The sequence below is a fragment of the Sturnira hondurensis genome, unplaced genomic scaffold, assembly GCF_014824575.4.
Source record: "Sturnira hondurensis isolate 20B ecotype Veracruz unplaced genomic scaffold, ASM1482457v3 Scaffold0015596, whole genome shotgun sequence".
NCBI lineage: Eukaryota > Metazoa > Chordata > Mammalia > Chiroptera > Phyllostomidae > Sturnira > Sturnira hondurensis.
Genome location: NW_028088227.1, coordinates 10,268,961 through 10,292,426, shown reverse-complemented (window position 1 = coordinate 10,292,426; position 23,466 = coordinate 10,268,961). Strand labels below are relative to the sequence as shown.

At 43.9% G+C, this 23,466-nt stretch overlaps 1 protein-coding gene across 3 annotated transcripts in view; it reads right to left on the bottom strand.

Moving 5' to 3' along the window:
- Positions 1–23,466, bottom strand: part of SOBP (sine oculis binding protein homolog) — a 157,188-nt gene that overhangs the window by 52,781 nt on the left and 80,941 nt on the right. For 2 of the 3 annotated variants that reach the window (XM_037064979.1, XM_037064981.1), the window contains exon 5: positions 13,030–13,125. The exons of the other annotated variant lie outside the window; for it this stretch is intronic. In XM_037064979.1, coding sequence (XP_036920874.1) covers positions 13,030–13,125 — 96 coding nt within the window. The remainder of the gene's footprint in view (positions 1–13,029; positions 13,126–23,466) is intronic. 3 annotated transcript variants of the gene reach the window in all.

Genomic DNA, 23,466 nt, shown 5'->3' with positions numbered 1-23,466 from the left:
AGACTGACCAGACTCACAGAGATCAAGAGAGATACGTGACCTTTACCATTCCCCATAGGAGGAGAGAAAAATTCCTATTAGAGAAAAAAAAATTCCCGTCTTCACATACATTGTAATTTTAGAAAGCATAACTAAAGCTAAAACTAAATTAGACTAAATAAGCATATTAGGCTCAGGGAGAAAGATAAATCCGAGTGTGCAGAAAGACATTAGGTCTCATTTTATGTCTGTATTTTTTCCCAGCTGTAATGGATCATTTATTGTCCCACAGTTCAATTTCATCTTTAACGTGGCCTTGATCATCTATGTAGGTGCAGACCAATTCATTCAGACTTCTGTCCAAAGAGGTGCTCTCCAGCTTTATCCTGTTCACCGACTGACATTTTGCCACGTTGTTTGGGGTTTTTGTTTCTTTATTTTTCATTTTTACAATTGTAACAAATACCAAACATATTCCAGACAGCTAAATCATACTAAAAGGAAATGGATTTATCAAATTGACAAAGTGACCAATTGATATATCCTAACACTTACCACCATAAGAACAAAAGAAGATGGCCCAAGAAGTGCCTGGTGGTGTGTGCTTCCAAAAGAAAAGTGGAATTTTAATCGGTCAGGTACTGAGAATAGTCAGGGAATGTGAAGTTACAAGAAATGTAATTAGGGAGGTTATGTTAACTAGCCAATAATTTTTGTGAGACTTTTTCCCCTCAAAAAAATCATTTTCTAATAATCTAGTGTTCTATCTTCATAAACACAATAAATTCAATAAGATGTTTTTTCTTTGATGAAGATCTTGGAAATTTTTAAGGTTATTACTGGAGAAATCCCAGTCCTTTTAGAATCCAGTACATGTGCAAGTTGTAAAGAATAAGCTAAGTCCACACAATCAAAAGCTATATTTCTTAAGCTTTTTCTCTTTATTTTTAAAAGACAAGTGTTTTGAATACTCATATGAGTTTTATTTATTGACATTCCTTCCTTTCGCTTAAAAGTGGAGTGCAAAAAGGGATTTTACTCCCTTTATTACCTTTGATTGACTGCTTATTATATGCCATGCACTGTATAAGTATTATCTCCTTTAGCTTTTACAGGAAGCTTACATGGAGTATACAGCTATTATTTCTGTCTTACAGACGCAGAAACTGACCTTCCCAAGACCACAGAGCTAAGTGACCACACACTCAGAAAGTGTGATCCCACGGCACCATGCTACACTGCCTCTTCCACGCAGTTTTCAGAGGGAAGGGGCTATTGCATTCTTATTAAGGGAGAGTCTATTCCTTGTTAAATTATCCACATTTAAGAACCCTCCTCCCTCCCCAGTTTATATTTTTACGTTTAAATCACACAGATTCCTGAGTCATTTTGGATCACAAAAATTTTAAACTTCAGTGGTGTGCTTTTACCCTGATATTGTCTTTCCCTTTGTACACAGCTAGCTACTCAATTAAGACTGTTGTCCAAAATCTAAATTTACAAACAAATTGGCTTGAGATGAAATCTTTGCCAGTTATTTATATTAACATGGCCATGAGAACTTGATGACCAATATTTTTGGATAATCATCTGCATCTCCTCCTCCCCTTTCCAGCTGTGAGAAGCCTTTGTCCTCATGACAGTGTGCCTGGACTGTTTTAACTACTCTCTGGAAGGCTCCCTGCTCCCAACCTGTGAAAGCACTGTTTTCATAATAGGGTTTCCTGGCTCAGGTACCTAACACAGATCCCCTTGGCCCAAACACCAAATGTAAAATTAACTGCTTAGCTCTCACTGTTTTTATCCACTGACCACAGACTACCAAGTTTATGCTATTCTCACCCCTTTTAAAGCAATGCCAGTCCAGGCAATCTCTCAATGCCCCTGGCCCCCACCCCACCCCACCCCACCCCATGTACTGGCTGCTCACCTCCTGCACCATCACTCCACCCTGAGTCTTCTCTTTCTCTGGATGCCCTCCCACTCCCCACCCATCCTCCAAGGACCAGCCCAGGCCCCACCTCCTCTGGGGATCTATTCCTGATGGCTCCTCCCCACTAGATGACCCTCTATTTCCTTATTGCACATATGCTGCTTTAACACATATTTCTATTCTCTGAGCACCACCCCACCCACCTGGCAGTTTGCTAGACACGGCAAGCTCATATAAGCACCGCTTGTTTGTAAACTCCTTATGAGGAAGATCCGCATTTTGTACGTTGTTTGCACTGCGACACATGACTTCGCTGCACAGCACCAGGCAGGCACCCAGTCTCCTACTAATTCCACTTCCGGAGATGTGTCCATGACACTAAATACCCAGATTTTTAAAAAAGGTTTTAAATCTATAGAGACATGGTCTTTATGCAGTATATATAAAAGAATAGATTAGAGATGTAAAGAAATGTTCAAACTAAATAAACCAGGGAGAAAACATCCCTCAAGAAAAGGCCTTGCTTGATTTAAATGAATGAAACCGGCTGTCTCCATTCATGCAACTCACTTCTCAGCTTGGCTGATCTGATGAAAGTCAGAACATTGCTTACAAGTCACCATGCTAAGGAAAAATGAAAATAAAAATTTCATCACAACTGTATTCTTCCATGTTATTTATTTTTATGTATTCATATGTAAACATCAAATTATTATTTAAAAAATACTGCACCAATGACAGAGATGTGGCTGCCATAGGCTAATAAACATTTTTGTAATGTTCTAGTTTATTTTCATTTTCCTTTCCATAGCTAGCCACATTTCTAAATAAGACATATAAATTTTATGTGTGTATATATATATGCAATGCTAGTGCATATTTTCAAAATTCAAGCCACCTGCCAAACATATAAATATTTATCTAAGCCCACAATGGTGTTTAGTTCCCTGGGAGTGTCCTTACCCACTTAGGAGACAATTTAGAAGTGAGAGCACCATTCATTAAAATGCCACACAATGGAGGCCCCCGAAGTATTTCCTACAACTTAATATCTGGACACTTTTATGCAAAGGCCTCATCCTAGCACATGCTTGGTATTTAAACACTGCCTCCCTTCCCATCTCAGGCTTTGACACTTCAATATACCACGTGGTTTCCCCTTCCTGTTCACACAAAGAAGTGCGTAACAGATCCTGCAGCAAAATCAGAATCGGATTCAAGTTTTCCACTCAAAGGAAGCCCAGCCATATTGAGATCTGAATGCTAAACAACAGCAAAGCGTTTCACAGGATTAAGCTTAGGGCGTGACTGTCCCCACACAAGTTGGCATTCTGAACAGAGGTCATCAAAGTTAAGGGCAGGAAGTGCACCCAGACAAGTGTACCCATGTGTACCTGTGTCTTCCACAGGGTGGGAACCTGAGCTGATGGTAATGCATCCTAACTTATTAAAGCACATACTCCATCCTAATTAAATCTACAGCTTGTCCTACTGAGAGAAAGGAATCATTTCTCTACCCATGTATCCATGAATTTTCAAGAGAAATATCCATAGATAGGCAATCCAAAGTAGAAAATTAAGCAATTTTCCTGACAAAAATAAAGACAAAAATACTGCTTATTACTTTTAAATGGCTTACTGGGGGTATGTCTTAACTGGTTCAACATTTTACTTTGAAAGAATGAGCAAAGCCACCTCTCAGTGCCACTGGAGGGTGACTGTACACACGGCAGTAAGTTGCTCAGCCAAGACACCCAGACGCCAGCCTTCCAGTCCACCCTGTCAGTGGCCAATGCACAATCCAAACTAACTTTAAGCATTTCATTTTCACCCGAATTAGAAGAGGGGGATATGTGATCGCATGCATTCCTTCAACAAATTGTAATTGAACACCCACATCCATAGTTCATCAAATCTGTATGGCCTATCTAAATCTTAGCAATTATTGGTTGCTAAGATGCCATTATTTTATACCTCTAGGGAACAACACAGGCAATTAAAAATGTTTTTAACATCTGTAATATGCAATCAATGGTAATACACAATCCCATTCTTCAGATGTTAAAAGTTCGAGGGGAAGAGTGTGTCTTAGAATCCCTGAAATACTGTGTGGGCAAGCACGGGTATCAGGGGCGGAGTGAGGAACAAGGCAGAGCTCCGGCCGGGCAGAGCTCTCGGCCAAAGGGGCCTCATCCAGGATGAAGAGATGTCCCAGCTCCTGGCTGTATGTGGCCACACAGCAGGGAGAACAGCTAGGAAAAAGGCCCTGCAGGAAAGCCTGACACCTCAGACCAGAGGAACAGGAAGTACACAAAAAATATGATTATTAAAGACACTTCAAGCCGAATGCAATGAAAAAATACATTATTTTAAAGACTCCTGTTTGCCTGAATCCTCTCATTTGCAGCTTAATCATAGGCTTCTATCTTCCTTCTTCCTTGTTAAAATTCCTTCTCACTAGTCCTCCATCGCCCCCACTTCCCCATCTCCAATTTCTTGCCTCCTTTATTACTCACATATGTCATTCATCTAACTCCAAATATTTTTTATACCCTTTCCTTTTTTCTCCCAAGAGACTTCCGTTAGCTTGTTCTTCTAGCCATAAACCAAGCACATGACTGAATGTGATTAATATTAGTTCTGGCTGGTTACTTGCACAATTTTATATTGATAATTGATATCCTATCTGATTTTCTGGTTTTTGTTTGATATACGACCTAGCATTTCCATGAAGCCATCAGAGGCGAATTCTCTTTGGTATTTTAGGCAATTGTTCAGTTCTAGCAATTACAACAGTGAGAGAAAACGTGACTGACACCTGGCCCCAGTGTGCTGACGGCCAGAATTCTCAACGATCATAAATCAGTTCACTCTGATGAACACCACTGTACCAAGTCAAAAGAGTCCAGGCCTTTTTCAAATGGCCTTTCTGATCATAAAAAAGAATCAAACCCAAAGAAGAATTAGGATCTATCATACATAATCTATTGTTGTCAGACAAAAAAATAATATACTCAAAAGCTCATATCACATTGAAAAGTATATTTTCTATTGTTTACCAAATTAAAAAATATATATTTTGGTTCCTTTCCCTACAATTTATTATGCATGGAGAGTTCTCAAACACTGACATGGCTTTCTGAATAAATTCCCCTTTCTAATATTCACAGATGTTCTTGGTAGCTTCAGAATTCTACCAGTGAAGTGTTACTATGAAGAAGCTAAAAGAGTGATTCTGAATTACCTCTTACTTCCCTCATCCCTGACACATAGACTGAATCCCCCTGGCCCTGAGATGGGAGGCTGTATTGGCCCTGGTGCCCACCCCGAGAGGATGGCAGTGTGTCTTGGCGTGAGCACAGGTCAGAGATGGATGTCAAAACTTAACTCTCTGCTGCTCACTAGGTCTCTTCCTCTTCCCTGGGGCAAAGAATGTAACATCTCTGCATTTTAGTTTCCCCATCTGTAAAATGGAAATAACACTATCTATCTACTTAGCAAGTGATGGAGAATAGAGAATCTAAAAAGGGTCTGTGAAGACAATGATGTGCACACTGGGAGCACCCCATAGGGTGGTCTCCTGTCTCCTCGCCTTCACAGGCTTATGAGAGGCATCCCTTTGCTATTGTCGATATTTCCATGTGTAAATTACATTTTATCCTTTGCTTTATATTTGTTTTTCTTAGTTACGTATTCCTAAGATGAACAGTTTTACTATTAAATGGTAGGGCAAGATGAAGAGATCTTAGATCGCGTAGAGAGTCTTCCTGAAGAGTTATATAGATGGAGAGCAGGATGACAGCTGGGGTGGGTGGGTGAAAGTTAGGGGATGGAGGGATCCACTGAAAAGAAAAAAGGACTCATGGACACGGACAACAGTGTGGCGATTGCTGGGGGAGGAGGGTGACGGGGAACTAAATGGCAATGGAAAAAACACAATAAAAAGAAATTAAAAAATAAAATTTAAAGAGAAAAAGACTTTCAAATAATCTGTTGCTAGAAAATTTGGCCAGGCGGTATTCTATGATGTGCTTGAAAGTAAGCAACCTTAGTTAGAAGAAATCATTATAATCATAATCACAGCAACATCAATTGAGTGCCAACTGTTTGCCAAATACCATTCTAAGCACCTATGGGTAGTCATTCATTTAGACCTCACACCAATCCTACCAGATAGGGAAAACTGTCTTCATTTTATAGATAAGGACATAGGCACAGAGAGATTCGGTGACTTGCCCAAGGTCCCACAGCCAGTGGGTGGAGTGGTGGAGATTCCTGTCCAAGCTCTTCACTACAATACCATACTGATTTTTTTTTTGGAAATTTTTGTATTCTTCTTGGAAAACTGTTCCAACATTGCAGTACTTCACAAATCGGCAACATCTGCTACGCTGCCAACAGCATCTCTAGTGCCCTCAGCATAAATAGGCAACTGGGTGGGTGTTCAAGGGTTTCTCTGAAGTTCTTTGTTCTAAATTAAAATATCACATACGGGCTTCTATCCAAACCACTTAGGAAGAGACTCTAGCTACAAAGTAAAGGCAAGTACTCTCAACACCTGCCTTAAAATTTTGTGTACACTAATGCCACCTCCAGCTCTTTTTTATTGGTAATAAGACTGCTGCATATTTAAAAGTTCACCGCATGGCAGGCATTCTAAGTGCTTCACATACATGATCTTGCTTACTCCTCTGAATGATCCTAGGAGGTAGGTACTGTATTTATCCTCATTTTATTGCTGAAGGTGCTGAGCTCAGGGCAGTTAAGACACTTTCCCAGGTTGCAAAGCTGGCATGTCTGCAGAGCTGGGATCAGGCACCCACTCTTATCCACCACACCACAAAGTCTCCCTTGGAAAACTCATGGTCCTCCGTACCTCTCTCTACTTCCATGAACCACTCTAGTGTACTGTGGGAAAAGCCAGCACGAAAACCAAAGCATCATTCCTCTGACCTTTCTGTGCAATGGCCCTGAAGCTAAAAAGGCAAAGATCTCCATGCCTTGGTAAGGGGAGCTCACCAGGGACCAAGGATATCCAATTAAGTCTTTTTTTTTTTCAGGACAGAGGCTGGGGAACTCTAGCCTTCCCCCAGATGGCTTCTCCACCAAATACACCAAAAATAATGAATTAAAATAGGGTTTGCATGGGTGGGAAGTGAAGGGAGATGGTCTACAGTGGTACAGAGGGCCTTTCCATGGGACAAAAAGGCTCTGAACCACAAGACCACAGCCATGGTGGGAGCCAAGAGGCTGAAAAGAGAGAGAAGCAGCAGCCCCAGCTGGGGAGACAGGTGAACCAGGGCAGAGATGGAAGCAGAGGAATGAGCAGGTGACGTGGGATGGCTAAGCAGAACCCACTCCTTCTGCCTGTGTCAAAGCCCAGATGGTCTTGCTGGGGAGCACAGCTGAGCCACCTCTAGTGGGCCTGCCTTGCTCAGTCTCCTATTGGTCCATGTTTTTCTAAAAAGTTTTATTTTACTAAAATATAGTTCAAAAAACTGCAGGTGCTCAGGAAAAGCCGCAGACAAAAGGGGTCTGGAAGGTAGGTGGAAAAAATGGTGGGTTAGGCCAACTCTCTTTAGATGGCAACCAGTCCCTGGGGTTTTCTTGGGGAGCTTTTACAATTATTCTGCCAGGAAACTGGTACACAGAGCACTATACACGCATATGTCATATGATATTTTACTTGATGTGACGGGAACCTGAGTGTGTCACCAAGAATTTGAATTCTCTGGAGCCCGCACTGCTCAGCAGTAACATCAAAGAAACTGTATAATTTTGAATTGAGCTGGGACATGAATCTGGCTTTCTGTAAGGGGAGGATTGCTGGTTAATTATACCTACTTTGAAGAGCTTATCAAGTTTCAAGCGAAACGTGGCAGTTTCTATCACCTTTCGGGGGTTCTCATTATGTCTCCATGATCTAGCAAGAAAGTCCTAGAAATAGCTACCATGTGACAGCGATCCCAGATTTCGCCTCATCGTTGTGATAAGCCACCATGCGCTGATGAGCTGGGCTGGCGTGCGAAGAGACCTGATCTTATTTTTAAATACGTATACACAGAACCAGGGACTGAGAGTGAAGAACACTCAAGTCATCGCTGGCACTGTGGTAGGCTTTTTTGACTGGGTCTGGCTGCCTGAGCCATACAGGGCCGTGCTGAGCAGGGAGGGAAGAACACTATGCCCAACCAAGAGACATTTGTTTTACGTGTACATCGTCCCAAAGCTCCAATCCAATGTAACCAGCATCCATGGATTCTTTCCAGCCAGAGAAGTTGGGTGCTAAAGTTCTTACAAAAGAACAAACTAATATATTTGCTTCGCAATATTCCAGCAGAATTACAGGGGGTGGTGTGGGTGGGTGGAGAGTAAAGGGAGAGATGAAGCAAGGTAAAGAACGGATCAGTGTTTAAGCTGATTGACAGTACGTGGGGTTCACTATATGACTCTTTCTGCTTTTGTGTAGGTTAAACATTTTCTGTAGTGATTTTTTTAACCCACAAAAGTACTAGGAATTTCCATGAAGTACAAGTACTTAAACCCAGGCTTAAATGGATGGTGTCAGTTACTGACACCTCCACAAAGGGGCCCACCTGCCAGCTCACCCCTCATCCTTCAGGTACTCTACCCTCCACCAACTCAGTGCCAACCGAGGTGTGTGGGTCACCCGACCTGGACTTTCCTGCCTCCTTGCCTCTGCCCGTGCTATTTCCCTCTGCCCGGATGCCCCCTTCCCTTCCACCCCCACGCCGACTATCAAAATCCAACCCATGTAAGGCCTAGATCAACGGTATCCCCCTTTGTTAAGTCTCTAATTACCGCATATGGAAGTAATCTTTTCCTCCTTTGTACTCCAGAACTTTGCTGGTGCTCTCTTGGGGCACAGCTCGCTGAGTGATGATAACAATCATGAGAACAAGAAGAATCATAATAATAGCAGCTAATGGGTACTGAATGTTACTATGTATCAGGCACTTTAAATATGTCATCACATTCAATCCTTACAATATCCTCTGAGGTTATTACCATTTATTAGCACATTTAACAGACGAAGATCTGAAGCTCAGAGAGGTCCACGGGGTGAAACCGAGATCCCATGTGATGTGATGGCAGTTGTGTCACCCTACATTTTAAGCCTCTGTGCCCATGATCCATAAGTCATACGACCAGAGTGAGGAGATGTAAACTGAAGTCTAGCTGGGGAAAAATTCTAACTTTCAGAAAGACCTGAAAGTCTGAATTCCTGATACTCTAATACGGTCTTTCTACTGAACTGTAAATTCCTTCAGGGAAGGGGCTCTGTCTTTTTGTATTTTGTGTCCCCCACCAGCACTGTCTGGTATAGTGCCTTATACATAAAAGATGCTCAGTAACACCTTGCTAACTGAACACAGTCTTACTACAGAGCAGTTCTGATGAAGGACTATGCTCGGCTCTTTTAATCTACCTATCTGACTACCCAAGGAAACGAAATGGGCAAATCCGCCCACAGAGCTGCTGAAGCATGTCTCCTCCCCACCATCTCTGTTCGGAAGGCCACAAAACCAAAATAGTTTTCATCTTCTCCCTACACCGGCACTGTAAATGGCCAGAAAGAATTCTTCTCCGATGCTATTTTTATTTTGTCTCCCAGCTGTGGGCTCCCTCCCCCTCCCTCTGCAAGACCCCAATCCCTAACAGCCTCAGGAAAAGCCAAAGGGAGTGGGACTCTATGTAGACAATGACTTGGGAATCTGGAGCTGAGGGAGACAGGCTGATTTCCTCTCCCACCCCCAAGTTTCCTTTCCCTTATTTCCCCTTTCAGATTTCCTAACCCTGCTTTCTTTCCAACCAAGTTACACTACATCGTTGCTGCTCTTCTTTAGCTATATTTTGACCTTCTTCCTGAATGCAGTGATGTTCTCTGGACTGGCCCTGAGAACATATGGGGAATAGGCTCAGTTGCCTTTAGTTCCTTCCTCCAAATCCTCTCACCATTCCTCTTCTAGCTGCAGGTCTTCTCCCTCCAAGGACCCCGCTTACGCTCTGCTCCTGCAATGTCTTACTCCCAGCTGGCTTTCAAGAACTGAGAAGGTACTGGCTGATGAGAAGGTGTGAGCTCATAATATGATTAAAGTTATCCTGTCTAGCTCTTAGTCCAACTTCCACTATCGATATGAGCATTTTAATAGAGGAAATGAGGCAGCCCAGTAGGCCCAAATTAATGAGGCAATAATGGTAAAGGGACCAGCAATGGAGTTGAAACTTGGAGCAAAGGGCAGTCACCAAGGCTGGCTCTAAATCTTCTCCATCTGGGCTCCCACATGTCATGTTGTTGTGGTTTTAATGTGACGTGAATTTCCTACAGTTTCTTGTATTGTGAGTTATTTGCCTTGGTCATAAATTTAGATATGTCAGCAAAATACCCTGGTGTGTGTGTGTGTGCACATGTGTGTATAAACACCTATCTATGAAGAGGTAGATGGGGTCACACTGAATTGTGACATATCATACAACATACATAGTAATCAAGCTTTATCTAATGTCATTCATCTTGACAGCCTTGCATTTTCAAAATTAATAAAGAGCATAAGGGAGCTGCTGCACAATCGCCGACCGTGGAATCTTGGCCACCGAACTACAGAGTCATCTGTGTTGTGCATTAAGTGTGAAGGCACACATCACAGTTTGGGATTTAAATGGAAAAATCAATACTCTACAGGAAATCTACAGTTGCATAGCAGGTTTTTCTATCAGCCAATGCTTTCTTTGTTCAGTGCCTTCTGATGACAAATACTTGTGTATTCCAGGCATCGATTTTACTTTGCTTTTGTTTAAGTTCCTTAATATTCCTACCTCTTCCGAGAAGCAGAGGCTGGGGGCGTGGGGGGAGGACAGAGACAACTGACAGTCAATAACAGAGTTGGAGGCTACCTGGCCAGGGCACCTTCTGTCAGCATCTGTGACCCAGGGGGTTAGCCTTCCAGCCATGAGCTCCTTGTTGCCTAGGAGCCTGGAAAGTGACCTGTGCCCTGCATGCTTTCTTCCGAGAGCCACTGGTCCCCTCCCCCCACGCCCAGGGCTCCCTCACTGCTCCTGCTGCAGTGAACCACGTAAGACAGCAGAACCACTCCTAACCTAAGAAAGCAGTCTGGAGAGAGCATGCCATCTTTTCTCATGGATCCCTTAAAAATTTGCTCCAAGCTGCACTAAGAAAACTCCAAGGACTCCCCATTTCTCTCCCAACAATGAACAGGTCTCTTTCACAGACAAGCAGAACTTCTCAGGGCCTCGTAACCAGCCAAACACCACTGCTGTTCTTGCAGTTGAAAAAAATTTAGTTTCTCCTTGAAGAAATAAGCTCACATGCTTTTCTCTCTTTATTCTCCTTTTTCTTTTATCATCTGCTGACCAAAAATAAAACATTTCTAACAGTGGCTTAGAAGAACTAAATTTGTACCAATCTTTCAAAACTACTGCCAACACAATTTGGTGTTTGAACACAGCAAGGACTAAATATATATTTTCTCTAAAGATAGCTGGAGAAGGCGTTCATATCTACGGTTTACTTCCTCCAGTAGAAACTGACCACAGCCAAGACTCAAGCACATTCATTTTTCTAGTAAATAGGAAAAAAATCAAATATGGCATATTATGTTTAACAATTTCTCCAAAAGTAGTAAGCGACTCCCCAAAGCATTTTGATACAAAAACAAAGCCTAAATGGCCCCTACGGTCTTCTGCCGGATAACCACAGTTATAGGGTGAAACGTCAGAATAGAATCAAATGAAAAGGGTTTCTCCCCAATAGGCAATGCCAGCAGACCTGGAAGCTTAGGAGCCCTAAGATAAAACATAAGGTGAGTTAAATTTTCAGGGGAAAAAACTGCACTTCCAAGCTGGGAATGGCCTGCGGACTGGTTGGTCACGGACTCCACACCCAGAATGAGTGGGGCTGTTGCAACCACACAGGCAGTGAGGCTACGATAGCAGGCTCCTGCTGTCCACTGGTGTCTAACTACGCAGCTAGAACGAGTAAAAACTGTATTTTTCTCCCTTCTTTGGACATTTTGTTTTTAATGAATACTTCATATCAGAGCTAAGTCCAAACACCGGTGCATGTGGGATTTCCTAATGCTGAGACCTGGCATGGCTGCTCGGTGTTCTGCCAAAACCAGAAATGAGACTACCTCAAAACGTAACAACTGAGCATCCTCATTCTTTTTCAGTGTTCGCATTTAGTTGGAGCAAATGTTTTTTGCTTTAATGCAACTGAAAAGAAAAGAACATTTAGGGACAACATAGCTAGATCCCTCATAAAGCTTCATTTTCCAAAGCAGTGTTTGAATCTCTAAATACATGACAATTCATTCTCTGTTTACTTTAGGTAAACAGAAAATGCATTGCGGAGCACTCATTTTCGAAAGCTAATCAAGAACATTAGGTCCCAACAGATTCATTTAATAGAAATATAATAGGCATTCCTGCTTGCTTTTCATCTTGTCTCACTGTAAATGCTAAAATGAACAGCAAATTAACCCTGCGCTGGAACAGAGTCCCTGTCACAGCTGATACTCTCCCTCTCACGACTTGTAAACATCCCCGAATCTTGTCCCTGCTTTGACTTCTCCTTAGGAGAGACGCAAGTGCCTGATTGAGTTTGGCAAGACAGTGTAGGAATACTTGAATTCTAAAGGGAGTACTGCGTGTCAGCTCTGCTCTCTTTCCTAGCAGAACAAAATATTACCATGCTGTGTCCTAAAACAGTGTACAACTAGGAAGTAGAAGGAGGGGTGGGGGCAGGATTGTTTTTTTTCCCAAGCTACACGTATCAACTGTATTTCTCTGTATTTTTAACTTTATTAGCCATTCTCCAAATGGCTGCTTACAAACTACTACACAAAACAAGCTAATCAAGACAGGCCATCCAAGCTCTATAGTCAGATATAAAAGATTTGCAAACAACTTGAGATCTTATAATTAATATTCAGTGATATCAGAATTAGCATTTAGAACTCTATACAGATAAACTATAATACTTCATAAATTATGTAATAATGAACAAACCCTTTCAAAAACTCTTTTCACTGGGCTAAAGTAACATTCTAGACTTGTTGTAAGTATATTATTCTTACAAGTAGTTCGCAGTTATTCTTGAAGGCAAGCCTTGGAGTTTCCTTAGCATAGTGCTGCTGGGGAAAATTTTCAGCATGTCCATCTTCATCTCTAGCCTGAAGGGAAATATAATGGCCTATTTAGGGACTTACAAATAATGGAAGAAAAAAAAAGCTAAAAGCATAACAGCTCAGATCATTAAACAAACGGGAATCCAGAAATAACAACATTATTAAGAAGTTTGTTTAAATACGCAGTACGCCTTTTAGATATCAAAATTTGGGATTTATTTTTCTTTACATAGTTTAGTTTGAACATGCAAATTCATTGTGGTGAAATATTTAATGTTTTAAATATTCAGCAAACCAAAATAAAATAACTTTTGTTGGAAATTACCACCACTTTAGTCTTCCAGCCACTTTGGTTGCACATTTAGGATTCTATGACATACATACGTGTTTAAACTTTTTGGCATGCTTAAGCAATTTCTAGATAATGCACTGTTTAAAAATTCTAATAGCAAGGCCATAAGAAAAGCAATTTGCATAGTTATATTTTGCATTGTAATACTATTAGAGATAAGCTGATTCCCCTTGATTTTTAAATAAAAATGTGAAAGGAGCAATGATCTAGTAAGAACAATGATTCTTCAATGAAATGCAGTAAGAAAAAAATAGATTTAATTAAGAAGCTGCATTAAAAGTTACTGGTTATTTTGATCTACACTGTTAATTAAGAAAACTGAAGTTTAAATGGAGACATTAACAGAACCCAACAGCAATACCGCTTGCATACAGTCTTCTCTTTCTCATCTCCACGGGTGTCTGGCGTGGAGTTGGAGAGAAGGAGAGGTGGGTGAAAGGAGGTGTGTCTGCAGCACACTCATTAAATCATTCATTTGGGCGACACTTGCACTCCGCTCTGCTCTCATCTCATCTCAGCCCTAACTGCTCTCTCCTTCCTGGCCTCCTGAAATTCACAGCTGAGCTGTCTCCCTCGCATATGGCTTGCATATAATTATGCATATTCCATTTTGCACTGCATTAAAATGATGAGCTCCTGGCTCCCTGCCAGCTGATTTTAAAAAGCCCGAGAGAAGTAGGAAAAAGGAGAGAAACCTAGGGAGAGCCGCACAGGAAGCAGCAGGTAGTTCTGTCTGCTGTCTCTTTAGATAAAATGTATGTCTGGCACCCCGGGAACAGCTGAGAACTACCTGTTGTGATGTATGGATCAGGGCGGAGGACACAATGAGCACGCGCGCCTGTGGCACAGCGATGACAGCGCTGATGTATTGTTTCTCCTCTAATGGAGTGAGATCTGCCCGCTGACAAGCATCACTCAGAGCCCCTCGGCCGGACTGGGGATTGTCATGTTGGAGAGGGATCCATGTTCAGCATATTCGAGAATGTGCAGCTTGTTTTTACTAAAGGCGTCTGCTACTTACTGCAGGGAGGGAACTGGATTCAATTTGGAAGTGGAATGTCACAGGCAGTCATATTTGGGTTTCAAGACGCTGGTGGAAGGGGAGAAGAGATTGCTTTGTTTTGGTTTCGCCTTTGAGATTTATCGGTATCTCTGGGATTTAGTGCTTTTCTTACTGTACCCTCTACCACCACCAAGTCAACGTAAAACAAAAACAAGGTTGAAGGATTGGATAATATGTGACAGAAAAGAGTGTGAGCATTGTTCGTGTCCAGTGGCTGTCTAGGCATTGAAGCCAGTGATGTTTCTTCTCACTGCATCTGTCCTAGTCTGCAGCTCCATTAGGGTCTCAGTTAATCTAGTCTCACGTGGACCTGTTTTAAAGTGGAGTGTACAACTAAAAGGCAGCTGTGAGAAAGCAGTGAGATGCCAAGGGGGAGAGATGATGGTAGACTCTTCATAACAATTCTAACTCACTCTGTGAGGTATAGGTCTTTTGAAGGCTGGGACAGTATCTATTTTATCTCTCTTCCTCTGCCATTCCCAGTGCCTTATTTTTAGTTGGTACTTAACAAACATTTAAGTGATGGGGAAAAAAACCATAAAAGGATTGTAACTAGACCCTACCGTAAACAACTCTGTAGAAAATGCCACCTCAAAATATGCTAAACGTGGTGGGAGGTTTATTATATTCCTGATGCACTATGATACATATGCTTGAAAACACACTCTGCATATAGTTTACAAGGGCTACTATTTACATATGTATGTCTATATTCAATATATATGTATCTTGTGTATAAATATTCATAAGGTGGAATATGTTTATTATGCATGTACTATCTACACACATTCATACACACCAGATGCCTGGGGATATTTTCAACATTAGTGGAAAAATACATTCATTCCATTTACATGTAAGGTGCTCACAGTGCTTTTTATGTTTTTAAAGGACAAAACAAGTCTAAGACTTGAATGTGCTTCCTCAAACAGGCTACAGATTTCATATAAAGCCTCGTAACTTATGTGGCTAAATAAAGCAGCAGTGTAAGAGAAAGGAGAGGGGAACTGGGGTGAATGGAAGTGGAGAGAGAAAGTCAGAAACTTGACTCTGCTGGGGCATGTGTTAGCCTCTGGAGCAAAGTCCCATGGCCTTGGGCACCGTCTGCCTCTGACAACCACCCTGATTCCAGAGTGGAAGAAACTCCACCCTCCGACCATTTGCTGCGTTTCCACCACCTGCTTGGGAGGTGATGCCCCTCCCATGTGGGTGTGCACACACGCACTCACACACCTGTCACCAAAGTGATTCCTTTTGCATTCTGAAGTTTTTTAAAGGAAAATTTTTTGATTTTTCTTACCAGACTAAATGAAAAGAAATGCATTCATCTAAGGCAGTAGTTCTTTACTCTGGCTGAATTTTAGAATCATCTCGGGCAATTTTTTTCTAACACATTGGTGCCTGACCTCCCTTCTCCCTCACCTTCCCAAGATCCTGATTTAATTGGTCCAGGGTGAGGCCTGGACATGAGTGGGGGTTTTTTGTTTTGTTTTATTTTTTTTTAAAAAAAGCTCTCAGGTGGTTATAATGGTCAGGTAGTGCTGAGAACCGCTGATCTAGGAAGCCCGCCTACTGGTACCAAGAGGGGGCTCCTGGCAGAACCGGCAGAACAGGCTCTAACCACAGCCCCGGAATGACGCAGCCACGGGAGGACAGAGGCTCTGGCCCTGGGTGGGTCTCACCCTAAAGATCCAAGAGAGTACTTGACTGGCTACTTGTGGGCAAAAAATTCTCTTTTCTTCCTTTTTAGTTTCTGATGTATTAAATAATCTTAGAAGAGCTACTAGACACTTCTTAAAAGGCCTTCCCAAACCTCTCTAACCAAGCCGAATACCTCCACGCTGCCCTCTCTCCGACCAGACACAGCTGCCCCCTTCCCCTGGCTGGCGTAACGTCTGCCTCCTCCACCAGACTGGGAGCTTCCCGAGCGCAGTACGGTGTCTGGGGCTGGGCCACCTCCGGGTGCTTGGTAAGTGCTCTGCAGGCAGGGGCTCCACTATCATCCCACAGCAACGTGGCCACCATGTTAGACGAAATCCACACACTCCCTTACCCTACATGTCAACTCATTTTAGAACATTTTATAACCTGATCCACTGAAGCCAGTGCCTTATTCCACATCTGCCCCATTTGGGGAGGCAGACGATAGCATATCAAGGTGTGGGCAGGACAGAAGGAGCTGACGACCCCTGCAGGGAGGAGGATTTGAACCCTGAAGATGTTCAGGATCACTGGTCGGGGTAATAATATAAAGCAGACCGACGTTCAGCTGGTTTTATTATTGTTCTTAAACTCTCAACAGACGCTGCTTCTCTAATTGCCCATCTCAGGCTGACCACCCCACTGCCAGTTCTTGGTACCCACTGGGGCCCGGAGACCTGTGTTGATGTCCGACTTTGTTCTGGAATGACCAGTTCTGACAGAAGGAATGTCAAGACACACCATAACGAACTAACTCTCTCCATGTGTCTTATTCTCAACAGCTTTATTCTGACTAATACGTTAGACGTTTATGCCAACCATGGGAAAAAGCAAATGGGAAACTACCGTTTTGCATTTGACTACAAATGTGATTGTTGGACCAAAGGTGCCTTAGTGATCTTCTATTCTAAGACACCTTTACTTCTGCTATAAAATAGAAGTAAAAAATAAAAGCTTTCAATTAAACTGCAAGGGGCTTTCCCTGTCTTGCTGATAGTCACGCGTCCATTCTCGTGGCATGCCTGGCATCTGAATAAACATTAGATTATGTGGGAAACTCACATTGATTGTCTTTCTACTTCGAAAATCTCTGGCTTAACCAGACTTTGTATTCATCTGTCTTTCCCTGCAAATCATCACTAACTCATTTTTCTTATTTCATTCTTACCTACAGCAAACCTACATACAGCAAGATCAATATTCTTCTCTGGGAGACTCTTTTAGAAAATGTGGAATCTTCTAACAATGGCTCCACTGACCTACCCCGGAAAAGAGAGTTGTTTCTGACCCAATGAAAGAGGTTATCGCTGCCGCCATTTAAGTACAAAGGTAGTTCCGTTCATAGTTAACGCCTCCCTGCGACGAATGGGAGTCGAGCCCTCTGCGTCACTGTGATTCCAGGATTTCTTTTGGAAACAAGAACAGGTTCTGCCTGGAACCAGAGCGGGCGAGAGCTCTGCAGAGCTCCCGGACTTAGCTCTCCAAGGCCGCAGCAGATGCAGCCCATGCCAGCTCACACTTGCGGTGTCGTTACCAGACTCGGGAACGTCCAAAACAGTGCATCTCAACATCGTGGGAATAAGTTTAGCGGGGACTAGTTGTAGGGAAAAATTATATTTTATAAATAATTTTGAACCACAATAGGATTTCTTCTTCAAATTTCAAGATAAAAGCAGAAGATACCAGTTCCAAAAACTCTTAGCATAGGTTAGCCATTCATTTTACCACATCCCATTCCTGGTCTGTCCTTCCTCTGCCAAATGCCTGCGCCCATTCCCTGCAGGAAGCTCAGAGAGGACTAAGCAGCAGCTGTCACGTGCAGCCTTTCGGTGTATGGTGAACTTGACGTGAGGTCAGCCCACTTTCTCCGCCCCTCAGTGAAGTTCCCTGGGCTGCAGTCACATACCCTACAGAGTAGAGCCTGGGTCTGCTTGAGTTACTGCCCAGTCACTCTCATCTTCACAGCCCAGCTCCTCAGGACTAAGGTCCCAGTTCACGTCAACTGAGTTCCTGTCCTTCACCTCAGTTTCTCGGGGTAAAACCAGATCCCACCTCTCTTCCCCACTCTGGCAGAGTCTTATTTGCCCTCTAAGCCTTAGGTCAGACTGCAGCTCCTCTAGGAAGCCATTCAAGACCTCTTCCTCCTGGTCCTACCCTGGGCTCTGTGCCCTCTGTCCTCGTCTATATCCGTTCCATCCATTGCACTGTATCATGACCTTTCAGGTCCGCCTTCCCCACCAGTCTGTGAGGCTTGTGAGTGCTAGAACTGTGTTCTACTAAGCTGCAAATCTCTAACAGAGAGATTTGTGCCTCCTCTAGTTCCTTTCAAAGTGTAAAGGCCCCATTAAATGGTGAGGGAATGAATGAATGGGTTCCTATCCTTTAGCCCTAGCAACCGGACCTTCTGGCTTGCACTCCAGTCCCGAAGGTAAGTGCTCTGCCCCTGAACCTCAGGAGTTGTCTCCATATGGGAGCCTTAGCAGGGCTCTGCGAGAGCTGTCTGATCACACCTGCCTCACACCTGGACCTTCACTGCGCTTCTGCCCAGCACCTGTCCTTCCCACTTGGCTAGACACAAGGGTCTTAGCCTCACTGCCAATCTTGTGCTCAACTCAATAACTGGCCAATGGCCCTTTTGTCCCAAATATCTCTCTCCTCTGCCTTCCACTTAAACTGACATTGGCTAACAAAGGTTAGTCTAACTTCTGGTTATGGTCTCGTCTCTGAAAGTCCATTCCCAGATTAACAAACCTGGTGCCTTGCTCCCTGTCACCTAGTTATAGTGCCCAGGTCAGTCTGGGTCAGTCTTTTTTCTGGACAGAGGACTCCCACCTGGCATCAGGCTCCCTATTCTGGAGATACCCCAAGCACCCAGAAACACAAACCTGTGGACCCAGGAATCCCCTCAGCTCACATGACTACTAATCTTTGCACCAGGATGCCTTGCTCACCCTCCCATTAGCTCCTCACAGAAGACTGACTGTGGGACTCCCCCAGTGGTGCCGTTTCACTCTGTTCTCTTAACAAAGTGTATCCGAATGTCCATTTTGCATGCGGGCAAGGGGAAGCTGTCTTCCCAGGGACATTCTTCTTTCATCCTCCCCAACTAGCAGGCGGAGGGGCTCTCCATGTCTCTTCAGGCTACTCCGACAGCTTACCCCTGTCCGATGGGTGAGATGGACTGAGCGGCTGCAGCTGTTTTTGTCACCCCCTGAAAACCTTTATATATATGTACACACACACATCATCATCATCATCAATTTTTAATATCCAATTTGGAATCTTCAAAGAATAACAGTAACAAATACGCAACATGAAGATAATGGGAATCGAATCATGTTTATGGCTTCCATGAGCATCTCCTTAAAGGATGTCAGGTCAGAGGCACAGAGCGCTGCGAGCAGGGGAGGCTACAGGATGATCCGGCGGCTGATTCATGGCCACCCTTACTCAGGGCCCCTAATGGACTGTGTGACAGTTACAGCCACAGATTCCACATCGGCCTGAAATACGGCTGCCTCGAAACCTGAAATACATCATGCCCGTCCCAGCACACTCCAGCTGTGTCTAGAATAATCAGAGCAGTTGCTGAGTAGTTCTGAAAAATCCTCGTTTTTGCTTTTCTTTTTTTCTAATCTATTTTTCCTTTATTAGACTGGTGACCCTTCCAGATTTATCTTGCACTGCTCTTTGTCAGGTCAACCTGAGGGTCTTTTGTTTGGAAAGAACTGTTTTTTCAGCGGGTCCGCAGGTAAGGCCTGGCAGCTGGAGCACGCAGCCCAGTTCTTTCTCTGCTCTTCTCTGCTCAAGCCACACACACAGCCATCACATGCCGGGCAGCTTCTGATTATTGCAGGACCCTTGATCCAGGATGGATTATCCAAGCTCCTCGGTTGCTTCCCCTCCCCCACCTCCTGCCTCCGCCCACCGCTTGCCTTTTGGCTTTTTTACTACTCATTTGCATCTATTACCCAAGGACCCGTGAGGGGAAACAAAAGGCAGGGAAACACAGATGATTCCACTTTGCTACTGGTTGGTGCCTGTAAAATGTTCAAATAATTGGCCCAATCTAGGCATTTCAGGTGGTCTTTTTATTCTTGTTCTGTGAAATCACAGGGCAGAAGAAACTGATTCGTGTCTTTATGTACAGACCTCCTGATGGACCTGAGAAATTAGAGATAATATGAAACAGGCAAAAGATGCAGGGGCACTCCTGGACCCCATTGGTGAGGCTAGGAAAGGGTCCAGACATTGTGGAGGAGACTTCCTATCCACAGGAAGTCTCCCCCGAAACAACCTGGCCTCAAATGGGACTAGGAAACACAGCAGAACCAGATGAAAATACTGCTCTGGATACGATCAGGAATTCGCAGTAACGGCTAACATTCCTACAGCTCGTAGGTACATACCAGACACCATTCAAAATGCTTTGTATGTATTAACCCATTTGACATACATGCCCATATATACACCAAACAAAAACAAAAACTTATGAGGTAGGTACTAGCCTCCACTTTTATATGAGGAAATCGGAGCACAGAAGAGAGGTTATGGAGTTTGCCCAAAGTCACACAGGTAACGAGCGGCAGAACCAGGCTCCAAACCCAGGCAGCCTGCCTCCAGAGTCGCCACTCCACACCTGGGTGATCCACTACCTCTCTGCTAGCGGTAAGAAAAATAAGTGAAATAAAGTAAAATAAATATGGACTAACTTGAAAATACTGATGTCATCAATTTAAAAATGCATGTTATTAATTAAGGAAGGTTTTCATATTCTTTGGTTTCAGAATTTTAAGATGTAAGGAAGTTAAGAGGGTATCTGTGATGAATACAACTTAAGGGGTTGGCTCGGTCTGCAAAGAGCCTCGGAAAAGAGAGGCCAGAGCAGGCCTGGGTCTGCAGGCCTCTGGCACAGCCTAAGGGAGATGGTACTTCAAAATTCATAAAATTAATTCATAAAGCAAACCAACTTCTTTGGCCTGATTCTTATTAAGTTACCCTATGACCACTGATTACATACATACCGAAGCTCATCAATTCCAGAAGGACCTGTCTTACAGAGGTCACTCACCTCTTCAGATCCTTTATCACAATTTCCTCGTGAATTTCTAAAAGTATTATCAATAGCACCACATCATTTTTATTGACCCCACAGATGATGCTGTACAGGCTATAAAGGACGTTTGTGTGTCTAATCTCTTCTGGTTCTGGCACTCCTGCATATAAATGCAGACATGTTAATGAGGCAGCCAATCAAAGCAGTGGAGGTCCTTGGCGAGCAAACCGGTCGGAGCCCGTGGACTTGCCTAGCTGAGGATCGGGCCTGTGCAGCGGTGATTCTTTAAGAGTCGGGGTGTGGGGACCCAAAGCCAGTTCCCCAGCTTCTGCTCAATACCACGACACCCTCCACTACCGGGAATAACTGAGACAGGGCAACAGTGACGCAGCCCTGGTCAGGTCCATGGTCCATTAACTCAGTGGGTGGGAAGATGATGTAAGAGGCTTGGGTCACGGTCCTCCTGGGAAAGTTAGCTTGCTCTGTGTCCCAGTCACTCTTCATCATGACCTGCCACATCATACACATACAGGTCTTGGCAAAGGGGAGATGGTCCCCGAAAAACAGGTGAGAAGATGTGGGTGAACCCCTGCACATGTCACCCTGCTCACAGAAAAAATATCTCAAAGGGCATGCCCCAGGGGTGATGGACATGGATGGGTGTGAGTCACAGATTAAAAGGCCATGATGTGCCCCTGCTGGTGTAGCTCAGTGGATTGAGCACAGGCCTGCGAACTAAGGGATCGAGGTTCAATTCCCAGTCAGGGCACATGCCTGGGTTGCAGACCAGTTCCCAGTGGAGGACACACCAGAGGCAACCATATACTGATATTTCTCTCCCTCTCTCCTTCCCTTCCCCTCTAAAGATAAATGAATAAAGTCTTTTTTTTAAAAAAGGCCACAATGTCACAATTGTTATCTGTAATAAAGGTTCACCACTCCACGCAACCTAACTTTCATTTCTCCCACCAGCAACTGTGCCATACATGCGGTCTGGATACAACAGGTTTGCCTACATCCTCTCTGGCTGGATCATATGCTAAGCCTCTGACCCCCTCCCCCCATCCCCTGGGTGCCCGTCAACCTGCAAAGCGGGCCTGTAGATGCCTCGCCATACTCTCAGTAATCACCCTGCACTCTTGTAACTGGTTCCCCACCTGTTCTGGCTTGAGCCCCCTTCCATACCACTCCCATCTCTGGACCCTCACCCTTGACTTGCCCTGCCTTGGGCCCTTGGATCTGTACACTTGGCCTAACTGTAGCTTACTGTCCCTCATGGACATAGCCTTGGACCGGCCACTCTGGTCCTCCACTCTGGACACCACAGGAGGACCACTGCTCTGGCCTGGGATAGTTTCATAATCAACATCCTATAATGGTGCCCCATATACAGTTTATCTTAAAGACAGATTTCTTTTGTAAGAAACAGAAGTGAGAATTATACAATGTTTGTAAAGATCTAAAGTGGCCTGAACATGTAGAAGAAAGACCAGGACCAGGAGTACTGTTACTGTGCACTCTCCACACAGGTGTCCTGACCAGCGAGGAGTGATGCTGTGATTTATGCCAGTGGAAGTGATACGGAGAGATCTGATCAGATCACTGGGGAATAGTAGGGCAGGGTCATGGGAGGAGGTGATGGTAACGAGTCTAGGATGGGATTGGCTGAGAAGCTGAGTGCCTCCAGAGCACATGGAATTATGGGCAAGGAGATCTGAAATAGAAGGGGCTCTGCTGCAGCTGCCTACATTTCCCAACGGATGGTATTTTGAATGGGAAGGAACTCCGGGCACAGCCTAGGATCAGGCTGGCCTGGCAGCGGGTGGCAGGTGGATGTTCTAGAAGGGACAACCTCTGAGGCAGAAACCTGCCATTCTTTCAAAATTGTGTAGCTTTTGTATTTTATGCTGTTTTAGGTTGTAAAGCAACCCTACAGAAGCAAGATCATTAAAAACTAACGGGGAATGATCAAACTCAGTGTTAAAGGGTTTAGCCTTGGTTGATAGGCTAAAGCGACTAATGCTTGTGAAAATCTGTTATTCCAACATTGTGCTGCTTTTGAATAAAGACTCCTTTCCTTTCTCGACAAGCCTCTGCCTCCAGAGTTTTGCCTGGAGGGTGGCGGCGGGCAGCGGGACTGACTGCTGTTAACAGAGGCAGGCAGGGGGAAAGGCAGGGAGACACACTCATCCACTCTGCTCCTGGGTGGGCATT